The following is a 27,077-nucleotide window of genomic DNA, read 5'->3' on the forward strand; positions in this document are numbered from 1 at the left end:
CACTCTTTATGTACTGCTTTGCTGACACAGTTGTTTTACAGCAGCAGAACCATGTGAAGAAACCTACTACTGCTGGTTAGCAACCAGCCAGAGCAGGCTGATAGCCCACCATTATGCAGTACAACCCTGAGTGCTTAGTACTCATACACCGAGGTATAGTTATTTCTCACACTAACCTATATTTTAACTAAACAGGAAAAAAATCTAATCTATGTTTACAAATTTGTTCCAACATTACACACCACACCAACATCTCTATTCATACATATGTTCATTCTAGATAGGCTGCAATTCTTCAGCATCCATATATCCTAGGGATAAAATCCACTGACCTCAATGGAAACTTACTTCTTAGGAAGCATGTTCTTAGTTCTCATCTATTGCATTGTTATAAATACTTACATTTGACCTAGATTTTTGTTCCACTGGGCTCTACACAGCAATTTTCCTCCATGACAGTAGCCTTACAACAGCAGCCGTTGTCTCAACAACAGGAAACTCTGGTCCCAAAAACCCACTGCCAGGAAAAAGATCTAGTTTGATAAGCGCTTTAACTGTCCTGGTTCAGTGCTAGAGGAATCCTGGAAATTGTAGTTTATTTTGTTGGCACCAGAGCTTCTCTGATATTAAAGACTGGCCTAAATGTTTCATGAAAACTCATCAGTTCCCCAGAATTCTCTAGCATTGAGCCAGTGCAGTTTAAAGCTGGTCTCCAAACCAGACTTGTGTCTGCAGTGTTGTTTTGGGGACCTGTGTGCCTCTTGTAAATATGTTGTTTTGAAAGACATTTATTTCAGTTGTATGTATATTTTATGTTGTTCTTCAAGTCCACCTGGTCTTAGTTATGCTCGACTTCCTTGAATTCATCTAGAGTTTTCTTTAGGTCAGGGTATACTTAAAACAGGTGTTTGCGCAGTTCCTTCCTATGAAACTCATGCATTGAATAAAAAATTTGTAGCACTGACTTCTCTACCACAACTACACCGTATTCAACTTTCTGTCTTGCAGCAATGTTTGAGGACAATTTTTAGTTTACTGTGGAGAAAGCAATTGATACCCCACTGAATAGTTTAGGAACAACATAGCAAGCCGCATGGCTGAACTGGCACTGTTAAAACTTATGTATTTTTCGTTGCTTACTCCTGTCTCTGTTAAAATGATATATAAAAATAAGCCAATGTTCTCAGAAAGAACCCAGGGCTCTGCCTTCCACACACAGTCTGCCATCGCAGCAATAGGTCTTTCCTCCGCCCTACAATAGCAGCCCCCATAGAAATTTGGACAACCAAACACTAAACTGCTGCCAATGTTCAACAAACATAAAACAGAAATTGTGGGGGGTTTACATTCACAACTTCTTACATCTGGACCAGTTTTCCAGACACTTCCCAACACTGTTAAAACATAGGGAAAACTGGGCACTAACTAGAAACAAAGAGCAAAAAAGGAAAAGTGCACGGTTTTGTGTTGGTTCATCTTCATGGAACTCCCTTGAATTGTCCAAAACGACGATGGGTGCGGTTTATTCAGATTGGTCTGTCAATAGTTCAAACTGAAGCATGGTTATCTAGAAGTAAATCTACCCACTGGCTTACTAGGGAGTACGCCCCATCACTTGCAAACTCGTTTAGGCTGCATGAGCTTTAAAGGTTTAGGAAGGATGCTATTTACACGAAAACTATTCACATATTGCTAAAGATGCAAGTTATTAAAGTAGCAACAGTATATAACCCTATTCTTAACCAATCTACTCTACCAACAGACTTCAGCAAGAAGTGCTCACCTTTTCTCAGAGTTCTGCAGGGAGACCAAGGAGCTCGCCTGGGAGGCGAAGTGAACATGAACAAACAAACAGAGAATTCACAATGAATAGCCATAGAGAAAGTGGCCATACAAACCATGTCTACTAATCTTGTGTTATGAAATAAAGGAGACACACATCATCACTATACTGGTGTTATACCAAATCTACCTAAAAATACTCAAAAAGCAGTGAATTTAACAGCTATAACCAACATAGTTTTTTCTTCATCTATATTCAGGGGTTCAGTTGTGCTGGGACAGCATGGTTAAGCCCAAACTGGCTATTCCATTTCTGTTTTGGCAGTTATAGTTTGGCTTCGATTTCCCATGTTGGTACATAATTTAGTTCTCTTCTTGTTCTCACAGAATCAAAGGAATCACTAGAATTGGAAGAGACCACAATCTTAGCCATCCAGTCCACACCCCTGCCATGCAGGGGAATCTCACAATCACAATCCCCCCCCACACAGCATGGGCCAAACCAGCCTTCTGTTTTAAAAGACCTCCAAAAGAAAGAGGGCCACTCCACCACACTCCAAACGGGAGTGTTTGTCCCCACTGTCAAACAGCTCTTACTGTCATGAAGATCTTCCTAATTGTTTACCGGTGGAATCTTCTTTTCCTGTAGTTTGAATCCATTGCTCCATGTCGTTACCTCTCTGAGAGCAGTTGATTGAAAACAAGCTTTGCTCTATCTTCAATATGTACAATCCTTCCAATATTTAAACAAGACTATCATATCACCTCTTAACTCTTTCTCCTCTCAACGGCTCTTGTTTGTGCTCTTCAAGTTGTTTCTGACTTTTAGTGATCACAGGTTTATCTTGGCAAGAGAATTATAAAGACTGGGAAATTTGCCATGCACTTCCTCTTAAGGGCTGGGAGAATGTTGAATTTGCTCAAGCATCAATACGTGCAACTTCCATTGTCCAAGCAGGGGAGTTCAAGCCCTGGTCTCCCAGAGTCACTAGTCCACACATTCAAAGCACTACACCATTGTGGCTCTCTTAAATATGAGTTAGAACAGCCAATTTATCCTTCACTAAACCAAGTTTAACTAATGAAAACACACATAGTCACGATCATAGTGTGCATCATTACCACTGGGGACAATTAGTGGGAAGGGGCATAATACTGGCGGAGCACCACAAATGGCACCCAGTATGATTTCCACTTTTTGTGTTACATTGTTATTCAACCTTGACACAATCAAACCTAGCACCGGACACCTAAATCTATCCACCACAATGTTGCTACCCTACCACTGAAGATAAGGAAGGAACTGCCAGACAACTGATCAATAAGCCACCACTTGTGCTAACTGGCAAAACTGGGACATGAACCTTGTGTGCATGTAGAGAACAATACAGGGGCCCCAACCAAACCTGCATCTTCACCTCTGCCTAAACTGTTCTGACCTCTTCTGGGAATCTTTCCCCAAACAAACGGTGGTTTCATGTGGAAACACAAGGGACAATTCATGCTGGAGCAGTATTCTGAGCATGGTTTCACCTCTCATCCAATATCCCATAAACCATTATGAACCACCCCTATCACACTTTCCTTCTTATGGCCATGCTAAGGATTATGAGACCTAGTGGTATAATCCAATGCAACTGAACACATGACATTACAACAGTACAAACAGCTTAGTGTGAAGAGATAACAGGAAAAACTACTACAACAGATTTCAATGCAAAGAAATAGGACGACGAACAAACAAAAAAGGAAGGAATATAAGAGGACCTATTCCCACAAGATATGGGAAAATCAACATTGAAACTTTCAAACCAAGGACCGGGACGATCTGGGACAATAACCATAACATCATGTAATTCACGGACCCAAGAAGGAATAAAAAGGACACAAACACAGAAGAGTTATATAAAAAGATGACAACAACGAAGGATGTATGGAATGAGAGCGCCATATGAAGCTAGCAGCTCCCAAATTTCTAAAAAAGTAAGGGTGGGAAACTTGCCAATAAAGGTGAAAATGACGAAAAAAATAAATCACCAGGGAACAGATGATATTCCAACTCAAACTGCTGCAATCCACATTGGCATCGATATTCAAACTATAATGCTAACTAACATAAGTCAACAGATATAGAAAAACAACACCGACTGGCCCAACAAATTGGCAACCAATTGGTTGATATACAACCCCATCCATGAAAAAGGAGATATTCAAAACATTGCAGCAATTATAGCACTATCTATAATCACTACTCTTCCCATGCAAGCAACATTATGCTCTCAACAATTATGCCAAACATAGACTCCAAACCCATTACATGGAGACGAGAAATCCCAGATTGGTCCAAGGGGAGGATTCCAGAAAAGGAAGAGGCCACTGGGGAAATACCATTGATTGAAACATACAATGGCTACGTGGAGCCATATGAGGGAATTCCAAAAGAAAAATCGCATGTGCTTTATAGGACTTATAGCAAAGCTTTACAACTGCAACGATCATTGCCAAGGCTTCGGAACGCCCTCGAAGACATGGGAGAAAACCAACACATCTTGATTAGTCCTTGATTGAGAAGTTTGTACCTACGTTACAAGCAGGCTTACTGTCAGTACAGAAAAACACACAGAAGCAACAGGAACTGCGTTCCAATCCTGGCACAAGAGGGGTCAGTCAAGGCTGCCATCCAATTCACCACTACCTGTTCAATTTACTATGCAATGAACATATTGCGAGAAAAGCAGGACTTGGACCTTAGATAGCAAGGGGCGAAGAAGATAAGAGGAAGCAAACATCAGATAACACACTGACGTATACCCATCACTACTAGCAGGAAAACCTCCACAAGATCTGATACAAACTATTAAGCAAGCATCAAGGAAGAAACGTGCAAAGGGCAGAGGCTTATTGTTGAACATACAGAAAACAAAAATAGTAACAAGGAGATCTGCATAAATTAAACTTAGACAATGAAAAAATAGAAGTAGTAAAAAGTTGTCATACCTGGGATCACCACCACGGAGTTTCTAGCCTATATAAGCTAATACATAACTGCTAGTAAATAAAAAAAACTAAAGATCCCACAGTTAAGAAACAAACATAGGAAGAAAATCAATTCATTCAAGATGTGGTGCTGGAGAAAAGCACTGAGGATTCCATTTACAGCCAAAAAAAACAAACAAATGGGTCCTAGAGCAGATCAAGCCAGAGACTCCCTGGAAGCCAAGATGACAAAACTCAGGCTGTCATATGAGTAGGAATCTGTCACGTTCAGGCCCTATGTGAAGAATCACAAAGTACTCTAGTGTGGTTGGTACCCACTTTCTTGACCTTCTGCATCTCGGAATAGCCAGTGTCAAAGAGGGTTTCCAATATTGTTGGACTATCAACCAGAATATCAATTCCCACATTTCTCCTTTAAAATGTGAGGGGAGAAAACAAGAGAGCAACAGTTAACATTTCAGTGATGGCAGTTTTTAATTTTTTCCTCACAGACATTCCACTGAGCTATTCTTAGTCATGCAGGACTCACTGTTCTGCTTCTCCTGCTTACTGCCAAACTACATGGGAAGGACTGATTGCAAAACATACTAGGCCCAAGTACCAAAATGTCTTTCACTTATTTAATCTGCTTAATTCTCAACCATTCACTCTGCACCATATGGACAATGCTTTTCAAGGAAACTGGATTCCTTTTTACAGATAGATCTACCAGGGGAATGCAAACTATTATAAACCTAGAGAATTTTTCAGGACTCAAATAGCTTTTGAGGGGTCGTCAGAATTCCATAACCCATTAGTTAACCTCTTCTTAAAGTAATTTCATCACTGCATTACTCGGATTTCCTTTCCCACTGATGAAGGATGCAAAATTATTCCCATGGTGAAAGATATGGTGGCAGCTACTCATGGATATGTGTTGCAGTAGAGGGAAAGATGTCATAAACTCTCATGTATACAAGGTTGCACCTTACCTTTTATGTTTTAAAAAAAAAACCAATCACACAAAGGATGCACTCCTTCTCAGTATCTTAAGATACATTTTTATGTCCCTTCAAGGCAGCTGCTACTTATGTGATCCCATGAATTCTCCCCTCTGAACCCTGCCTTGAGTCAGTAATGGGCTGGATGATGAAAAACAAACTCAAGCTGAATCCAGAGAAAAACACGGAGGTACTTGCCATAGGTTTCCTTAGGTCCGGGGAGGGGAAATTTGTCCCCCTCTCCTGAGGGGTCACACTTCCCCCGAAGATGAAGTTCGCAGTTGGGGAGTACTTCTGGATCCGTCTCTCGTTTGACATCTCCAGAAGTGCTTGGTACCAACTTCGGTTGATACGCCAACTGCCAACCCACCTCAACGAAGGGACCTTGAAGCTGTAGTACATGCTCTGGTAATCTCTCGTCTCGACTTCTGCAATGTGCTTACATGGGGCTACCCTTGTATCAAGTTCGGTAAGCTTCAACTAGTGCAAAAATGCAGCAGCCCAGGTTTGTCACTCGTCTTCGCGACTTGACCATATAACACCCATTTTTGAAAAGATCTACACTGGCTCCCAATTAGCTTCCAGCACACAATACCAGGCATTGGTCCATTACCTTTAAAGCCCTACCATGGCTTGGGTCCGGGTTCTTACGGGAGCGCATCTCCCTATACAATCCGCCCCGTACTCTTAGAACAAGTGGAAGAACTTGTTGGGATACAGCATCCAAACATGTTTCTACAACCCTAAAGGCATTCAGCGTAGCTGCCCTACGACTATGGAGAATGGACTCCCAGAGAAGACCCGCCTTTGTTACATCCTTAGAAACCTTTAAGAAGGCAGTAAAGACAGAGGCTCTTCCACCGCGCTTCTCTTCTCTGCCCTCCTATGAAGATCGCTAGTATGGAACGAGACCCAGCTGACCCCGTGATTGATTGATGTTAATGTTTTTAGATTCTTAGTTTTTATGTTGTTTTTTTTACTGTGGTTTTAATGGTGCAGTAAACTAATGCTGCACATATTGTAATTGTAATTTTAACCTTGCTGGTGATCCCGCTTCTATCCATTGAGGAGAGGCGGAAAGATTATTTTATTATTATTATTATTCTTATTATTATTCTTTTAATTATTATTGGTTTCTTAACCAAGGATACTCAGAAGGTGATTTGCCCTTGCTGTCCTCTGAAACAATTCTACCAGCACCTGGCACTCCTCGGCAGTCTCCCATCCAGGTTCTAACCAAAAAACTAATCTTGCTTAGTTTCTACATTACCTCACCATTTTTCTCTACTAAAAAGACCCATTCAATGAAACATGATTTCTGTAGTCTTTACTACGGGATATGATTTATCCTGTAGCTCTCATCCACATTGGCGAAGCAACTTGATATTAAGGGATACCCCATGTTTCACTATTTTCCTCTAATACCTAATATTGTTTTGGGGCCCTCAGTTAATTTCCATGACATGGTTTCTTGCCCTATGGGCTCATAGTCTAAATTAGACACCCAAAACAGCGATAGTTGAAACAAGTCCAGTGGATTAACAAAGAATAATAACGAAGGTTTGTGTTAGAGTTAATGATTAAGAGCATGGGTTATCAAAACTCCTAAGTTCCACCTAAATCGGGCAGAAAAAAGAAGTAGCAGGCATTCAGATTATGTTCCATTGAAGCCTAGCTACTGCAAACTAAGAGAAAACCTGCACACAAATTATAAAGAGCATGATCTATTAGAGTAGTACATTGGCACCAAAAAAATATTCCTGCAGCTAGCAAATGTTTTATCAGCCTACTTGTTTGCACTTATCCAATTTGTCACAGTCTGAGTTGAGCAACAGGACCAAAAAATATAACTCTGGCCACAAGGAATTATTCACTCTAGACAAATGGCTAACTGAAAGGCCAGTTACCTAATTCATAAATATCCTCCCTACAATATTCTACCTTAGCGTAATTAACACCTTTGTCCATTAGCAAATTCCTATCCTTATAATAGGCAGGATGCAAGCAGAAAGAGTACTGAAACTTACAAGGACCTGCACCATCTCACTGTCTCACCATCTCACCGCCTGTGTAAAGGAAGGCTTTGTAAATGAGTTAGTCCCAAAGTCAATAATTCCCCACAAAAAAGGGAACAAGACATTCACTATTTATATATGAGAAAGAAGTACACTTAAAATCAGCTGCCTACACCTAGCAACACTATTTTCACTGGTATTTTAACCTTGGTTAACAGAATAGAGCTGCCCAGACCAATCCTGATGTCTTTCCTCTGGTCAAAATGAGTCCAATTCAGACGTTTGCATAGAGTTAAAGTATCCTGTTTTCCCAGCTGCTACACCTAGGAAAAACTTTCTATTTGCAGATACTCCATGCAAATGGAAACCAGTATGTTTTAGGTTCCTTGATGGCATGAAGCTGCTCCACGCTACTAGAGGCTTTCTTCTTTAGACTGCTGTTCTCCATATTTACAAGAATGATACACAGAGAGAGAGTGAAATGTTATGCTTCCCTCCTTACATATTCACTTAACACTATGTGAGATGCCTGAATAAAACTTAAAAGGAGTAACAGAATTCTATGAAAGTAGAACAGGAAGTGGGTGTCCTTGTGCTTCGGTGGTGTTCAATATTAAATTCAATAGTTGGAAATCAAGCTCTTCTCTTGAGTGACATACCTGGTTTGACAGGTGCTTGGCACCAGAGTACTGGTGGTGCGAAATGTCCGTAGCATGGCATCTTCACAGTCTTCACTTTGTGACACATCACATATTGAAAAGGGGACTGGAGCAGCTCGTAACAACTGTAGCAGGGGCCTTGCATGTTTGTCCAAGATCCAGAATCACCTTGTTAAAAAGCCACACAGCTGTCCTGTGTTATACATATTAAATTTTCATTTTATCAAATATGGCACAAAAGACTAGGAAAGCACATGTATCTGATAACGTCAAAGTTGTAGACACATCCCTCCATTCTATATTCCTTTCGAGAAATAAAAAAGACCCCTGGACCTTTCTCTGTGAATAAATAATATTTAGCAACCTTCCTAGACCTTTGCCTCTTAGGACCTATATAGAAGACATTTTGTAAAAGCCCACAATATAACTCATATTTTGCAATCGTCTGATGCAACATTAATTATTATTAACTATTCTGTCCTAGACCTGATTCTTTGAAACTATTTCTACCTTATTTTATTAGAAATTTGTAACAAAACGAACAGAGTGGACAAGACTATGATTCAGTATAAGGCATCTTCTTAGATTCCTAAACACTCAATGTCATAAGTCCTTAATTTTAACATTTTCAGATATGCCATTATTAACTTTCAGAGACTTACAGAAGATTTTTGGTACAATCCAACCAGCAATGAAAATCAATTGAGGCTTTTAGCCGGTATTTTCAATGGGATTTAGATAGTCATTATTAGCAAGCTGGTTAAATCCAGCAGCTTGTCTTTACGATGTTTCTCCCTTGAAAATAAATAAGATAAGATTAATTATATTGCAGTCTTTATCCTTGAAAACAAGACAGTCAATAAGGTGATATTTTAAAAAACTAAATATGATGCTAAACCATGCCACAGATTTCTGACGAAATACCATATGCTGCACAATGTCATCCTGGTACCATCCCATAATGCATGGCCCATGTTAATGATTTTTCCACTTACAATCTAACCAGTGTTACTGGAACCATAGTAACCTCTGAAAGATTAAATGTAGCAGTTGTACAGTACATAAGAAAGTATATTCCCACTGCAACACAAAAATTAATTGAATTAAAGATTCACTAATTGAAGACACTGAGATACAGTAGTCAGTGCTTCACTTTGCAATACAGGAAGCACACCAGAGGTGCCTAACTAATTTGCCCTCCACAATTATTTAATAATCTGTAACTGTGAAACATTCACTTGACCTCAGAGGGAAAATCAGCACAACAATCATTCTAAAGCTACATCCACAAAATAAATCCAAACACAGGGCAACATTTTTGCTGCTACTTCCTTAACAAAAAATACTTCAGAAAACTGATCCTTGTTATCAATCTACCACAAAAAATAAAAGTTTGTAACAGCTCAAGATGTTTCTGCTTCCCCAACTAGATGAACAAGTAACAGAAGTTTCCCGCAGGCAGGTTTCTAAGGAAACTGCCATAAATAGAAAACTCTTAACACTGTAAACCAGGCTTATGCCACGTACTCACGAGGGATACTCAAAACGTGTAAGAATATACTTTCCCTGAACAGAAAGTAAGTTAATATCAATTGCAGCACCACCACCTTGCCTTCAAACATATGGCAGATATAAAAGAGTGCCCTCAAAGGAATAACCCACATTAGGAGTAGCCAAGGCATTACCACGTCTGCAGGAAACACAAGAAGAAGGAATCCCCTTCATTAGCAAGTTCCCATTGGCTGGTTGCAGAGGCAGCATGATGCATAATTTGCACCAGCCACACATGATTGGATACAACTGCTTATCAATCCTCTGACTGAGTCAACTTCATTCATTAAAGGGATGGACTTGTTGTGAAAGCTGTCTCTGAGTCATGCACTTTTAATTTATGCAGCCTGTCGCTAACTGTCCAATCAGCTATCAAAGCACCACATTCAACTAACTTATCCTCTGGTACATTCTTCTTAATCACTAGGTTGTGTGAAACTAGAGAGCCTAACTCCTGTGTTGTGCATGCATCCTGTCTACTGATTATATCTGTTTTGTATAACAATATAATACCTCTGGGTACATTTTTGCAGCTTGTCCTTTGCAAGTTACCCCTCTCATTCATTGGATACAAATATACTTAAGCATGACAGTTTTTTTTTTCTTTCATGCTCCCAAGGAAATGTTAGCTAAATCTCACTGTCTAGCATTATTGAACAAGAGACACTAGTGCAAAAGTAATGTCGCTATGCCTGTATCTATAATTTTTAAGGGAATATAAAATCCATTGGCTCCCCACAAGTTGGTAGATGACATATATAGTGTGCCCTCCACATTTGCTGGAGTTAGGGGCACAGCGACTCTTGTGAAATGGGACAAGTGCAAATAAAAAAACACTATTTTTACCTGAGAGACACCTTTAGGAATCTCTTGGTCCTCCCGCATCCTCTCTGGTTAACACCTGCCAAAGGATGACTGTAGAATTGCACTGGGGAACCTAACAAATGCCTCGAGAAGTGTTCTGTCTAGGAATCATCTCGGTCCTCCAGTGCAACTTTTGATTGGATTATTGGCCATAGAGTTGTGCTGGAGGAGCTAGAAATGCTTGTGTTCTCTTTAGGAATCTCTACTCCTCCAGTGTCTTTGGAGGAACTGCACTAGAGGAACTAGAGGTTCCTAAAGAGAACATATAATTAAATCCACACAGGTCAAAACCACACATTGAGGGACAATTGTACTACTGTTATGAAAGCATTACTACTGCTACTATTATATGGCAGCTGCTCACTTTCCTGTATACCGCTTGCCACTTCTGAGTCTGCCATACAGATATGGAAATAGGTGCCATGTAAGAACAAAATCTGTTAATGAAAGAAAGATGTGTATTGTGCAAAACCACAGAGAAGAGTTGGTGGACACGTGCCAGGAAATTGTTGGCAGAGCAACGGAGTGCCTTAGCATGTGCCCCAAATATGTTGAAGACATCAATTTTACTGCTGGAAGTGAACAGCAGAATAGCTGAATAGCTGAAAAACAGTACCTTGATTCATACTGAGGAGAATAGCAAATAAGCAAATTAAAACAGATACAGATTTAACACAAACCCACACAAAATAGGTACATACAAGAAAACATTGCTAAAGGGCAATTAACCTGTAGAATTAAGATAATTTTCAAATATATCATTAAAGGCACAAAAATACAAAATCTCGTAGATGCCATTACTAAAAGCCTTTTGCTTTTAAACTGACATTTCCCTCTGTCTTGTCTAAATTAAGCTTCACACTTGTTCACTCCCCATCCAGTCAATTACTGGCAATAGACATTTGTTTGGAAACACAAAACAGATTATGAAACAGAAATGAATTTTGCATTTAGACTGGGTCCCATCTCCAAGTGTTGCACTCTGGCTTGTCTACACAAAATAGATCACAGAATCATAGAATCACAGAGTAGGAAGAAACCACAAGGGCCATCCAGTCCAACTCCCTGCTATGCAACCATACAGAAAAGCCCAACCGGTTCATCTGCCACATGCCATTAAGACGCCACTCCTGCTCTTCATTTCCTTCCTCTCCCTGCCTGCCAAAAAAAAGCACTCTCAGCAGGTGGCCATCCAGCCTCTGTTTAAAAACTTCCAAAGAAGGCGACTCCACCCATCCTCTGGCCAGTGTTTTTCACTGTCAAACAGCTCTTACTGTCAGGAAGTTCCTCCTAATGTTGAGGTTGAATCTCTTTTCCTGTAGTTTGATATTCCGAAAGCTCAAAAAAATCCAAAACATCTGGTCCAAGCATTTTGGATAAGGGAGACTTTAACTTGTCACATGCAAAAAAGGCCTCATTAAATCCTGAACGTCCAGCTGAGTGGCTCAAGCAAGGTCACCTCCTGTGCTTTTGACCTCCACGTAGCAGACAGGCAGCTGTGTTGACTTTAGCAACTGCTGCTGCAGGTCTATTCTGACAGAAGTTGGGAGAAACTAGCTCTCACTGGCACACATTTTCCTCCTTTCCGTTTGTTTTTGCCTACACAGCAGGAAAGCCCCTTAAACCAGCATGGTTGTCGCAGTTTCATTGTCGGCAGATGGCTCTGGAGACCAGGATTCGATTCCCAGCTCAGCCACAAAACCCACTGGGTGGACTCAGAGCAAGTCACACTCTCTCAGCCTCAGAGGATGGCAATGGCAATCCTCCTCTGAACAAATCTTGCTACGGTTGCCTCAGGGTCTCCGAAGTCGGAAGCCACTTGAAGGCACGTAACAGCCACCACACAATCAGTGGTTCCCAAACTTTGGTCCTCCAAATGTTTTGGACTTCAGCTGTCTTACTAAGCAGGGCTTCTGGGGTTGAAGTCCAAAAACCACCTGGAAGACCAAGTTTGGGGATCTAGCTGGTTCATCTGCCAAATTGCCATCCTGTTTTTCCTCCCTCCCCACCACCACCACACCCAAAAAAGTCTTCCTCTCCCTCTGAGACAATGCAATTCTGAGTCAAGACAGTGCCAAGTTTTTGGAGGCACTAGTTACCAAAAAGAGGCCTTTGGGGATCCCACTGAGTTGCACAAGAGCCAAGGAAGAGCCCAGAGGACAGCCCAGGCCACTACTTCTGCTGACTAGGAACAATGAAGGAAGCAGGCAGGGAAAGTCCTTCTCCTCTGACTTGGACAGGCCTCACCGTCACTGAAGTTTGGAGCCTGGAGAGAAAAAGTTGGAAGGAATTAACCCTCGCCTTTGAATCTGGTTCCAGAGTAAAAAAAGAGGGGGAGCAGGGTTTCCTTTCCCCAATCTGGCTACGAAATCCCCCCCCCCCATCTCTACAACTGAGAGGGGCATGAAAAGACAAATAGGGTGAAATGGTACCTGGCCCAGTTCCCTGGGGAGAGGAAAGTTGGCCACAGCAACCCCATTTTTAGCCCTTTCCCCCTGCCCTGCTGGGGAGAATCCTGAAAACGCAGCGTTTCTTTACAAGAAAAGCACACACACAAATGATTTTTTGTTGTTGTTCTTGTGTGCCTTCATAGTTTTCCTACTTATGGCAACCAAGGCAAACCCTCTCATGGGGGTTTCTTGGCCAGATTTCTCCAAGAGAGGTTTGCCATTGGTTTCCAATGAGCTGAGAGAGTGTGACTTGCCCAAGGTTCATCCAAGGGGTTATGTATAGATAGAAAGAAAGAAAAAAACAGACACACACTCACAAACGCATGCACACACACACGCACACACATATATAATACACATACAGACGCACACTACACTGTATATATGGTGTATAATATAGACATGCGGCACACACCCACACACTATATATATATATACACACACACACAACAACACCCACTATACAGTATATATACATATATATCTATATATATGCATGCAGCACACATACACACACTATATATGTATGTATATATACAGTAGAGGCATGCAGAACACACACACACACACTATATATATATATATATATATATATATATATACACAACAATATGCACACATACCAACTGCAGCCACACAAACACCACACTAGTGTCTATCTATCTATACACACCACATACAGAGAGAGAGAGAGAGCGAGCTCCTTCGTCCTGCGACATAAAGGGGGGGGGCAGAGAGGTTAGGGAAGGGCAAACAATAGCCCTTCTCCTACTGCAAAGCGCCCTTTCCCCCTTCTGACCTTCCCGGCTCGCCGTCGCGGCGCGAGACTGGAAGCCAGAGAGATTAATATTAAGAGAGAGGAAAGAGAGAGCGAGCGCGAGGCCCCGGCCAAAAGGGCGGGGCGCCAAGGTGCGGTCACGGGGGGGAGGAAGGCGCTCGCTCCCGTTTTGTCTCTCTCTCTCTCTTCTCTGTCTCGAGTCGACTCTCGCCGCTTTGGAAAGAGAAGGGGGCGGCCTGTCCGACGGCGCGTGACGTCATTCTTTTTTCGGACGCTCCAGAGTGCGCATGTGCAGAGCCTTTACAGACACCTCCCTCGGGCTTTTGGATCGGACTCGCTTGAAAGGCCGCGCGCCTCAATGAATTCTGGGATTTGTATGTTTGTGGGAGCTATTATAGTCTTCTCTGTCAGAGAGAGTTCTTAGCCCACGACAAACCACAGATCCAGGATTCCACAGCGCTGGCTGGCAAAACCGTGGTCAAAAACTGGGTTATTTCTGCAGTGTGGATGCACTATTAGGCTTTTATCTCACCTGTGGCTGCTCCATTTGATGGAATCCGGATTTTGTAGTTTTATTTTGATTTTGTTTTATAAATCACATCTGCCCTTCAGTTTAGCAAACAACCAACCAAAAAAGTGCCACTAATTTATCTTCTTTCTCATAAATCTCATTAAATCTTTAATTAGGCATTTCCTTCTGTTCTCCTCACACATTCCTCTTTGTCCATTTTATAATTGCCCACGTCCAGTTTCCATTTAGGAGGAGCAGTTCTTCTTTGGCTTTTTAAGCTTTAGCTTTCAAGAGATACGTTCTCGGCTCCTCACTCTGCCATTATTGCTCCCTCCCCTGGGATTTGTAGTTTTACAAGGCCTTCGGCTTTTATGACAAAGAGCGCTGGTGCTTCGCAAAACTACAAAATTCCCAGGGCGCTGTAGACGGACAGAGCCATGGCAGTTAAAAGTGACGCCAAACTGCCTTACTTCTGCACCAAGCTTTGGTCCTCCACAAATGTTTTGGACTTCATCTCCCAGAATCTTAGACTGTCGGCCAAGCTAGCAGGGGCTTCTGGGAGCTGAAGTCCAAAAATGTATGGAGACACCAAGTTTGGAAACCATTGGTGCAGAAGTCGCCATGGCAGTTAAAAATTTGACGTCACCTAACTGCCATTTGCGCAATCGCCGTGGGATTTTTAGTTTTGTGAGGCACCTGTGCTCTTTGGCGTGTGAAAGCTGAAGGCCTTGTAAAACTACAAATCCCGGATTCCATAGGATGGAGCGGCAGTGTTTAGGCAGTGTCAAACGCATATTCTACAGTGTGTAGACACCCACAAAAAGTGGCTGAGAGAGATGGTTAAGAGAGAAAGACTGGCCTATTCACAGTATGCAGTTATGTGGTTATTACTACACTTGTCCCGCCACATTCGCTGGGGTCCGACCCCGTGAATGTGGATAACCACAAATAAACAAAACGCCATGTTTTCACCTGAGATGACACCTCTCGGAATCTCTAGGTCCTCCAGTGCACTGGAACAGACGCTGACCATAGAACTGCACTGGAGGAGCTACAAATGCCTGGGGCTAGCGGGTGTTCTCTCTAGAACCTCTAGGTCTTTGAGTGCAACTTTTAGTTAAAGTTGACCACAGAGTTGCACTGGGACTAGAGATTCCTAGAGAGAACATAGTAATCAAATCTGTGAATAATCAAATACGCAAATATCAAAGCCGTAAATATGGGAGGATGATGTATTCTAGTTTTACTACCTTGGTTTCATCCTATGGAATCCTGGATTTGTGTTTCGTGAGTCCACTGGAGCCCTATGGCTGAGACTTCTAAAATGCCTCTCCCTATACTTCAAGTCCCAGGCTTCCCCAATGATGTACAATGGCACCTGAAGTGGTCATTCCACTTAATTGTGTAATGGGCACATGGTTGCATTGATAAGCAGAATGATGAATGTCGTATTTATGTCCATTCCTTCCCTCCGTCCTTTTTTTGTTGTTTTGAATGCCCATTCCCTGTTCTCCAAAGTTTAGCTAGTTTTCAGCTGTGTGCTGCTGGGGATGATGGGAATTATCGTCCAACATAACTTGGAATAAAAAGCTGACATAGAAACAAAATCCTGTGAAACATCAGATAATTGGTGAATAGTGGAGCCTAGTCACTAACTTGCTTAAACACACTGCGAAATAATCCAGTTTGAGACTGCTTTAACTGCCCTGGCTCAGTGCTGGGGAATTCTGGGATTCTCTGATGCCACATCAACTACAGTTCCCAGGATTCCCTTGCACTGAGCCAGGGCATTTAAAGCAGTCTCAAAAGTGATTGTTTCTGCAGTGTTTTAGACCGTAGGCTTCATCTCTGCTTTGCAGAAATAATCCGGTTTGACACCATTTTAACTGCTTTGCTCAGTGCTGTGGGATTTTAGGAGTTCTGGTTTGTTGTGGCACCAGAGCTCTCTTCCAAAACTACAGCTTCCAGAATTCCATAGCATTGAGTCGTGGCAGTTAAAGTGGTGTCAAACTGCTTTTTTATACCCTGTGGGCAGCCATAATGGTCAAAGGATTAAGGCAATGGCAAATGAATGTCTGTAATTACATTTTTATATATATATATATATATATATATATATATACTTTATATTCACCCAGGAAGTCTTCCTCTTCAAACTCATTAAATTTGCTCAGAATATCTATATTTATTAGATTCTGAAAATTATTTGCTTTATGGTTGTTTTAGTTCGCATCATGTTTGTATTAATTACTAGGCACAGATGGATTGACTCAATAAAATCAATACCAATGGTTTGACTCATAAAGAAAAAACTACAGCCCTGAATTTGCAAGACCTGAGCAGAGATATTAATAACATTAAATTCTGGAGATTTCAACTTGACAGCACATAAAATAACAGTATGCCCAGTTTCTATAAAGCATGGAATAACAATTTACTGGTTTTAAGAAAAAAAAACCATTACGCACCCTAGTAATCCCTCTTTCTTTCTGGGAAGGAGTGTTTCCAACTTCTCCCCAGAGATTCAGATTGGGGAGAATTGTTGTGAAATAAAGGTGTTTGGTGCCAGGAGGCACATGTTGTGAACCCAGTATTTTTAAAAAAACATTATATTAAATTTGAGAATTCCGACATTAAACAAAGACATACTTAAATAAACATTATGACTCAGTGATTGAACGTGTAAAACAATAATAATAAAAATAAGGTAGGATCATTAGGTCACTGAAACAAAAGGGGAAAAGTAAAAAAAAAAAAAAAAAAGACCACCTCAAATATGGCCTGTTACAGACTGCCAAAATAAAAGCTGCTTCGGGTCTCTTGGAGGTATGCTATTAATGATGCATGGGTCCTAAGAGTCCGGAGGTCGCGCCAAAGCCACACTCCATTTCTAAGCACTGGAGTGCAGCTTTGGTGCGGCTTCTGGATTCTTATGATGCATGCATCTTTAAACAGCATACCTCCAAAGAGACCCGAAGCAGCTTTTATTTTGGCAGTCTGTAACAGGCCATGGTCTACTTTTTCCCCTAACCACACATCACAGCTGTTCTTTCTTTCTTTAGACATTAAATCAGGTTTATGCCAGCTCTGCATAGATAACTCTGTGATCACTGACCATGTTCAGAGTTTTTCTCCCACCAAATAAGTGCTGAAATTATCCATAAGTCCAGGGCTGTTGCCACTCTGCAGAAACTTATTTTGATGTGTTTATTTCACTTGTATGCTGCTGCCTTGCTCCCAGAAGGGACCCCAAAATGGCTCACAGATACAAACATTTTAAAAAACATTACAATAAAAATTCTCAATCGTTAAAATAATCTTAAACCGGTATAAAACCACACATAAGGCTAAAAGGCAGAACCAAAACACACCCCCCACACCAATGTTACTCTCAAAGGGGCTACAAGATCCCTTATAAAATAAAGCAGATTGATACCAATTTAACTGCTATGAGTCAGTGCTATCGGATTCTAGGACTTGTATTTTCATAGGGCACCAGAGCTCTCTGACAGGGAAGGCTAAATATTTCACAGCACTAAAAATCCCACAATTCCATAGCACTGAGTCATGGCAGTTAAAGTGGTGTCAAACTGCTTTATTACCCCAGGATACATTTAGATTTTAGAGACTGGCCACAAGAGGGCTAGAGCCGCAAGCCTAGACAGTGACACCTCCTTGGATCAAAATTAACTGAAGCAGTGCTCAAAAGTAACTAGTTAGCTGGAATGAATGGCTTTCATTTTTTTTTAAAAAAAGTCATAAGTTACATTATGATTCTAACTTGACAATTAACATTGCAATGGAACTTCACTTTCCCCCAGTGTAACTTAAATTTTTGATACCTCAGTGCTGGAGAATCTGTTGTTCACTAGGGTCCAAAGCACACTGCAGTAATAATCCAGTATGAGACTGCTTTACTGCCCTGGCTCAGGGCTAGGGTATCCTGTGAATTGTAGTTTATTGTGGCACCAGAGCTCTCTGACAGAGAAGGCTCACAAAAAAGCAGTCTCAAACTGGATTATTTCTGCAGTGTGTTTTGGATCTAGCTTCACTCCAGAGCTTTAGAGTTATTTACAATTACAATTCCACGGCCTCAAAGTTATTAATTGCCATTACAGTTACAATTTTAGGCTAGTTTCTTTCTAGTTTCTCAAAAGTAACTCAATTAGTTACATAAAAACTTGCCTGAATGTGGTAGGACTAATATAGCACGAGTCAGCATTTTGAAGCGTGTGTTATTTTCCTACACTAACGGAGGTTAGACTAGAACAGTGATTCCCAAACTTTGATCCTCCAGATGTTTTGGACTTCAGCTCCCATAATTCCTGTCAGTTGGCCAAGCAGGCTGGGGCTTCTGGGAGTTAAGGTCCAAAACACTGTAGGACCAAAGTCTGGGAATCCTTGGACTAGACTAGGGTACACACCAGAAAGAGGCTGGACTTAGTGCCTGGGAGATACACATGTATATAAGGTGACGCCTCAATATACAGTGTGGGTTTTGTTGGTTGTGATGGTATACTGTACTGTATAATGTATTGCATGTCAGTCAGGGCACTCTTGTATACAGAGAAACTAAAAAGAAAACTGCCTCCATCCATTCGGCATCTAATTTTTCTGCTTCTGGAGGGAGAGAGGAGATTCTCCAGCCTGCACAGAGCTCTGTGTTGCTTCCTTGGTGGCCATCCAGGTACACAGCTTCGGCATGGTGCAACGCAGCTCACACAATCACACTAACAATGTCATATTGAGGATAGAGCAACGCTTGTTTTCTGTTGCTCCTGAGAATAGGACATGGAGCAATGGATGAAAGCTACAAGAAAGGAGATTCAAATATGATTCTATGATCTACGATCCACAATCCAAGTCTGCTTCCTCAGATTTATCTTCCAAATGCATCTGAGGAAACAGACTGAAGTCTAGGAAAGCTCACGCTGCCAACTTCTTTCTTTAATGAGTCTCAAACGTGCTACTAGATCTCTCTACATAACGGTGGTCCTCAAACTGTGCTCTTTAAGAGCTTTTGGACTTCATCTCCCAGAAGCCTCAACCATGTTGGCCAATAGTCTGGGATTCTGGGAGCTGACGTCCAAAATCCCACAAAGGGCACAGTTTGGGGGCCTTTGCTACATATCTTTGAATCCTATCACAAACATTACAGTTCCAAGAATTCCCTAGCATTGAGCCAAGGCAGTCAAAGCGATTATTTCTGCCCAGGACCACACATAACAACCATTTTTTTAACCCTAAGAACATCCTTCCCATTTTTTAAGGAGCATGGGAGATAGAACAGAGAGGTGGGAAGGGGTCTTGAATCCACCTGAGCTGAGCAGGAGGACAAAGAGGACCATCAGAGAGGCAGGGGAGAGTTGCGCAGGACAAGAGGCTACTATCAGAACAGAACCAGGAACAGAATGGTTCCCAATTGGCAAAGGTGTCAGACAAGCCTGCATCCTTTCACCCTATCTGTTCAACTGGTATGCAGAACATATTATAAGAAAAGCAGGCTCAGATACAGAAGAAGGAGGAGTGAATATAGGAGGAAGGAATATCAACAATCTGAGATATGCAGATGACACCATAGTACAGTAGCCCTTTTCTATATGCAGGGGATCAGTTCCGGACCCCTCCACATATGGGAAAAACCACAAATGCTTAAATCCAATTATTTTCTATAGTGCTCACACCATTTTGTCCTCTGTGGGTAGCCTTACGTGTAGGTTCAAATCCGCGTAAGGCAAGCCTGCATATGCTGCAGGCACGCTGTACTAGCAGAAAACCTCACAGACCTGGAACACTTACAGTACTAAAGAAGCTCAAAGAAGAAAGTGCAAATGCAGTCCTTAACTTGAACATAAAGAAAACCAAAATAATGACCACCAAGGACCTTCACAAGTTAAACCTAGATAATGAAGAAACAGAAATAGTAAAAGAATCCCCATACCTGGGATCAAATATTGATAGAAATGGGGGCTTCAGTCAGGAAATCAGCATAAGATTAAGAATGTGGAGGGCGGCTATGAAAGAACTAGAAAAGATCCTAAAATGCACAGATATACAACTCAAGACAAAAGTTAAAGAACTAAAAACCTTCTAAAATGCAAAGCTATACAACTGAGCACAAAGATTAGAATCATACAAGCCATCGTATTCCCTATTACCACGTATGGATGGGAGAGCTGGACAGTTAAGAAAGAAGATAGGAAGAAGAAGATCAATTCATTTGAGCTATGGTGCTGGAGAACGGTACTGAGGATCCCATGGACAGCCAAAAGGATAAACAAATGGGTCCCAGAGCAGATCAAGCTGGAAGCCAAGATGACAAAGCTGAGGCTGTCGTACTTCAGAAAACATCATGAGAAGGAAGGACTCACTGGAAAAGACAATAATGCTGGGAAAGGTGGAGAGAAGTAGGAAGAGAGGAAGACCGCATGCCAGATGGATGCACTCTGTTAAGGAGGTCATGGGTTTTATGGGGTTGCAGGAATTAAGCAGTCTAAAGAAATCAGACCAGGCCAGCTGCCATCTGGTATGGACTACTGACACCTGGAACCATACAAGTTTCTTTCTTTTATAGGCAGAAAACAAGCAGGTAGGTAAAATGCATCATGGTTGGCGAATCACCTGTGCTTCGACCTTTGGCTTTGCATACAGTGTGCCCTTGCCTTTTGTGGGGGATCCCTTCTGGACCCCAGTAAGGCAAATCCCACGTATGATGAAGCCCCGTTACTTTGAATGGGGCGTGCCCCCATGGCGTGCGGTGCAGCGTGTGACGCAGCAGGCCCCATTTGCCATACTGTATTACCTCACTGTCCACATAACCTCAAATCCGTGTATGGCGAGCCTGTGCATGGCACGGACATGCTGTACTTGCAATAGTTAACCCGTTTTCTTCCCCAGATGGGTAGAGCAAGGTTAACTTTGCAATGTATGTCTAATTAGTAGGAAATCCTCCCGTTTTAATCTGAAAGAGAAGCACTCCTCAGGTTTGCATGAGTGCAAAGCATTGCCCTCAGCATGTAGGTGAACTTTGGCTGCATGTCCACACTAGAGAAATAACCTGGTTTGGCACTGCTTTAACTGCCCTGGCTCAAGCCTATGGAATTCTGGGAGTTGGAGTTTGTTGTGGGCACAGCTCTGCTCTGGGCCCCACAACAAACTCCAACTCCCAGAATTCCATAGCCTTGAGCCAGACAAAGAGTTAAAGTGGTGCCAAACTGGATTATTTCTCTAGTGTGGATGCAGCCTAAGGTCCAAAAAACACACTGTGGAAGCAATCCAGTTTCAGACCACTTTAATTGCCCTGGCTCAGTGCTAGGGAATCCTGGGAGTTGTAGTTTATTGTGGCACTACTAGAGCTCTCTCTCTCTCACACACAAAACTACAGTTCCCAGAATAATTCTCTAGCATTATAGAGCCGGGGGGAGGGAGCCGTTAGAGCGGTCTCAAAGCGGGATTATTTCTGCAGTGTGTGTGTTTTGGGATCTCAAAACTGGCACTCGAGGGGAGGCTTCATAACGGCCGTGGAAACAGGCTAGGCCCCTGTTGCCATGGCGACGGCGCGAGGCCTCCGAGGCGCTGAGCGGCGCTGTGAGGGGGAAGGAGGCGGCTGAGGGAGAGGGGCTCAGAGGCTGTTCCTGTCGGGTTTTGTGTGAGGAGGAGGAGGAGGAAGCGAAAGAGAAGGCGAAGGCGAGCCTCGGTCGGCTTCCCCGCTCAATGTGAGGGAGAGGCCCGGCTGAGGCGGAACATGTCCTCCGACAACGGCTTCGACCGGGCTCCCGGTGCTGGCCGCGGCCGAGGGGGAGGCGCCCCGCTGGGCCCCGAAGGCGGAGGCGGCCGAGGCTTCGGTGGCCCCGAGCCCCTCAAGCAGGGAGGCTTCGTCGCCCACCACCAGGAGCCCCTCCGGCCCCCCCAAGACAGGCCCGCCAGGAGCCGCCCCCTCAGGTAGACGGAGAGGCGGACTCTCCCCGGGGCAGGCGGGCGGGCGGGCGCCCTCCTCCGCTGCTCCGTTGCTTATGCTTTGAGCACCCAGAGGCCCTTCTCCTCGCCGCCCAGGAGGACGAAGGCCCCCGCAGGATGGAGGAGCACCTTCCCAGAAGAAACAGAAATGGAGGCTATGATGAGCCATGGATACCGAAGCTTAAAAGCATCCTCCTTAAATGCAGGCTTTTTATTAGCCCTGGTCTAAAGGGAGGACCTCCCCAGAATATGAAGGCTTAAAGCCACTCTTACTGAACCCAGGCTTCTTACTCCTGGTCAAAATGGAGGACAGGGCCATAAATGTATTAAAGCTTAAAACCACTCTTATTGAATTCACGCTTCTTAGTCCTGCTCAAAATAGAGGACAGGCCCATAGATGTGATAGCTTAAAACCACTCCTTTTGAATTCATGCTGCTTAGTCCTGCCCAAAAGGGAGGACCTCCCAGCAAGAAAAAAGGAGGACAGGGTCATAAATACATAAACTTATATTAAGTTCATGCTTCTAAGTCCTGGTCTAAAGGGAGGACTTCCCAGGAGAAAATGGAGGACAGGGCCACGAATATGAAAGCTTAAAACCACTCCTATTGAATCCATGCTGCTTAATCCTGGTCAAAATAGAGGACAGGGCCATAAATAAGAAAGCTTAAAATCACTCTTATTAAATTCATGCTTCTTAATTCTGGTAAAAATGGAGGAGTTCCCAGAAAAATGGAGGATAGAGCCATAAATATGGAAGTTTAAAACCACTTTTATTGAATCCATGCTGCTTAGTCCTGGCCAGAATGGAGGACAAGGCCATAAATAAGAAAGCTTAAAATCACTCTTATTAAATTCATGCTTCTTAGTCCTGCTCAAAACAAAATACCTCCCAGAAAAAACAGAGGAAAAGCTTCACGCCACTCATAGATATTAAATTCAGGCTTATAGTCTTAATCAGAATAGAGGACATTTTGGAATGCCTGCTCCTGGGTAGAAGGTGGAAATGGAGGACACGTCCTGGAAAAGGAGGATGTGTCTGGCCACCCTGACTCCGCAGAAACAATCCAGGTTGAGGCAGGGTGACCAGATGGCTTCACTGCCAAGGAGGACAAGACAATGTAAAAAATAGCAATAGCAAGTACATTTCTGTACCGCTTATCAGTGCACTTAAGCACTCTCTAAGCAGTTTACAAAGTGTAAGCTAATTGCCCCCAACAATCTGGGTACTCATTTTAGCGACCTACAGAAGGAATGTATGCTGAGTCAACCCTGGAGCCCTTGGCTAGTATTGAACTCGCAACCTTGTGGTTTGCGAGTGAGTGGTTGCAGTACAGGCATTTAACCACTGTGCCACCAGGGCTCTTTATGTAGGACCTTCAAGAAAAATGGAGGACAGGGGCATAAATCTGAAGGTAAAAACCACTCTTAGAAATATTAAATTAATGTTTTTTAGTCCTGCTCAAAACAGAATTCCTCCTCCTGGAGCAACGGTGGAAATGGAGGATGTGTCTGGTCACTGGTGCATTACAGAACGCCTGAAAGTGGCGGTCTGCCGGCGCCGCCAGTTGCTGCGTCCAGGAACCGCAACAGCCAAACTGCGTGGTTCCCGGATGCAGCAAAAAAGAAGCTCAAAAATGGTGCTTCTTTTTGCGCCCCGGAAGTGGCACCGCAAGGCGCTAGTTGCACACTTGTGACATCACTTCCACCGCGCAACGTCCGGATGCTATGCGTCCGCGATGTCAAGATGGCGGTGCCCGTGTGGTATGGGCACCGCCATTTTGTACATACCCAATACGTACTAGGGTTGGGGGCGTGCATAAAGCACACCCTTTCCTAACCCTAGTATGTACTGGGTACGTACTTTACACCCGTTTATAACGGGCCTCTGCCTTCCAAAAGGAGGATGTGTTGGTCCAAGCTGGTTGTGCCCCCAGCAGCAGACCAAAAGTGGACCAGGCCTGCTCTCCACCTCTGCTAAGGCTTTGCTGTTGTTGTGTGCGTTCAAGACCTTTTTGACTTAGGGAGACCCTAAGGTGATCCTATCATGGGGGTTTCTTGGCAAGATTACTTCAGAGAGGGTTTGCTACAGTCATCCTCTGAGGCTGAGAGTGTGTGATTTGCCCAAGCAGGGATTCAAACTCTGGTCTCCAGAGTCATTGTTCGACACTCGCTGGCTTTCTGTTCCCTCCCAATTTGGGGTTCTGGAAGGATACTGTTGGGGGGGAAATACTTGGGGAATCTAACCCCAGGTATCATTATGCCTCAAAAGCATATTTTCCCCCACCCCTGCTACTTTGTACTGTGTGACTAAAATACTTATTTATATTATTATTATAACTATTACTATTACTACTATTGAAAAAGGTGCAAGCTTGTGTCCTTCTGTAGCATACATATCAGTAAAATGTTTTATTTGTGTCACTGGCATCATAGCATGAAACCATGAAAGCCAGCATGGTGTAAACAACCGGAAAAGCTCTCCCTGCTAAATTCCTGTCCACAACATCTCAAGCTTGCAAGGCATAGGAGCCTTGCCAGGGAAAGGTCACACACATGGCAGTGATCATATCTTGGCATTTACACATGGTAGTGAACTCATCCTGAGTTAGCCATGTTGGACATGCAGCAAAGTACAATAACCTCCAAAATTCCCAAAACAGCAATACCTTTATTGGGCCACCCAAAATACACATGCATTTTGGGTGGCCCAGTAAAAGTGAAAAGGAGCCAATGTGGCGTAGTTGTTTGAGCATTGACTACAGCTCTGGAGACCAAGATTCAAATCCCCCATTCAGCCATGAAATCCACTGGCTGACCCTGGGCAAATCACACTCTTTCAGCCTGAGAGGATGGGAATAGCAAACCCTTTCTGAAGAAACATGCCAAGAAAACCCTCTGTTAGGTTCACATTAGGGTTGCCATATGTTGGAAACAACTTGAAGGCACACAACAACAACAGTATCAAATCATACTAGCATCAAATCCTTGTGTGGCGCATGGATTTTGGTGCTTTCTTTTAAGTTATTTTTATTTTTAAAAAATTTATTTATTTTTAACATCACAAAGAATATTAAATCAGTAGCAACAGCAACATGTACAAGCAGGTTTAGGTTATGAGTTAACACATATAAGGGACACTTAACAAACAATTCCATTAGAGTAGTTATCTGGATAGCATTGTACTTTTAAGATGAACATAGAAGTTCACTGAGGAAGCCTTTCATGATGGGATTGAGTTCAAGCAGAAAGTGTCTCTCCATAAGTCAACAGTTCATGATGGTGGTTTGGGCAAACGTGAGGTAGCGGTAACATAATAAGAGTTTACCAGTCCTCATAAAAGGAGTGTGATTTCTTTTTACCATTACAAGAATTGATGGTGTAGGAAGGCTATTCAAGTAACCATGTATCCCAAACTCTAGTACATAATTTTTCTAGAGTTAAATCTCCCGTCTTCCAGCGAGCATCTATTTCATTTTTTGCAGCAGCCAAAATGAAGGCAATAAGGTTTCTATTTTTCAGAGCACTGTTTTCTTTGGGATATAGATGGAGTAACCAAAGTGCAGGGAAAAATGGATGGTTTGTTTAGTGATAAGTGAGATCTAGTTCATGACCACTGTCCAAAGAGTTCTAACTTTAGGACATTCTATCCACATAAGGCAGTGGTTCCCAACCTTCCTAATGTCGCGACCCTTTAATACAGTTCCTCATGTTGTGGTGACCCAAACCCATGAAATTATTTTCATTGCTGCTTCATTAACTGTAATTAAATAGGTGTTTTCCAATGCTCTCAGGCGACCCCCATGAAAGGATCATTCGACCCCCAAAGGGGTCCCGACCCACAGGTTGGGAACCACTGACATAAGGAGATAGGAGCTAGTCTGTTTGCAACCCTTCTGGCACGATGGTGGGACATTTTAGGTGCTCTTGATAATTGATGCGAGTGAAATAGCATTTGTGAATTGTTTTAAGTATTTCTTCTTTTGTCTTAGATGATCTGGATTTATAAAGGGGAGGGGACCAAAGATGGAGACAAATCACAAGGTTGTGAGTTCAGTGCCAGCCGGAAAAAACAGTGGTGCACGTGGTATTGTGCACTGCCGCAGGCACAAGTCCCATTATCTTTAATGGGGCTCAAGCATACACAGAATTTCCCTTAGGTCCGAAATGGATCCCTGTGTCAGGGAAGGGACTACTGTAGTTTTAATATGTTGCAGTTGAATGGAAAGTGATTCCTTAGTTTTAGGGTTTCTACCCATAATTAGGTCTTGCATGTGGTATCCTTGATCTTTCCATTCTTTGAACTGATTAAATTTATTTGGTATGTGAAACCTGGATGCAGTAAGAAAGGCCTCAAAAGGAAGGGATCAGGAGTAAAAACATGTCTCCTATTTTTCCATTTAGTTAATGAGTGACAAAGAAATGGGTTTTGTAAATATGTGAGTGATTTTCTTGAGATTGTGGAGAAGATGAGGTTGAAATCCAGGCAATAACAATTTGATCTAGTGTGAGACTGGTACAATTCCCCATTTCAGT

General features: G+C 42.6%; 2 protein-coding genes across 2 annotated transcripts in view; one reads left to right on the forward strand and one right to left on the reverse strand.

Moving 5' to 3' along the window:
* The window catches only part of NNT (nicotinamide nucleotide transhydrogenase), a 77,159-nt gene extending 68,673 nt beyond the window's left edge, over positions 1-8,486 (reverse strand). Inside the window, exon 1 of the mRNA XM_042449619.1 lies at positions 8,434-8,486. The gene's annotated coding sequence lies outside the window, so the exon portion shown is untranslated. The remainder of the gene's footprint in view (positions 1-8,433) is intronic.
* Positions 8,487-22,160: 13,674 nt separating this feature from the next.
* Positions 22,161-27,077, forward strand: part of PAIP1 (poly(A) binding protein interacting protein 1) — a 30,215-nt gene continuing 25,298 nt past the window's right edge. The window contains exons 1-2 of the mRNA XM_042447837.1: positions 22,161-22,466; positions 22,501-22,528. Of these exons, the coding sequence (XP_042303771.1) occupies positions 22,332-22,466; positions 22,501-22,528 (163 nt within the window). The 5' untranslated portion in view covers positions 22,161-22,331. The remainder of the gene's footprint in view (positions 22,467-22,500; positions 22,529-27,077) is intronic.

Source organism: Sceloporus undulatus, chromosome 2 (genome assembly GCF_019175285.1).
Source record: "Sceloporus undulatus isolate JIND9_A2432 ecotype Alabama chromosome 2, SceUnd_v1.1, whole genome shotgun sequence".
NCBI classification, from domain to species: Eukaryota; Metazoa; Chordata; class Lepidosauria; order Squamata; family Phrynosomatidae; genus Sceloporus; species Sceloporus undulatus.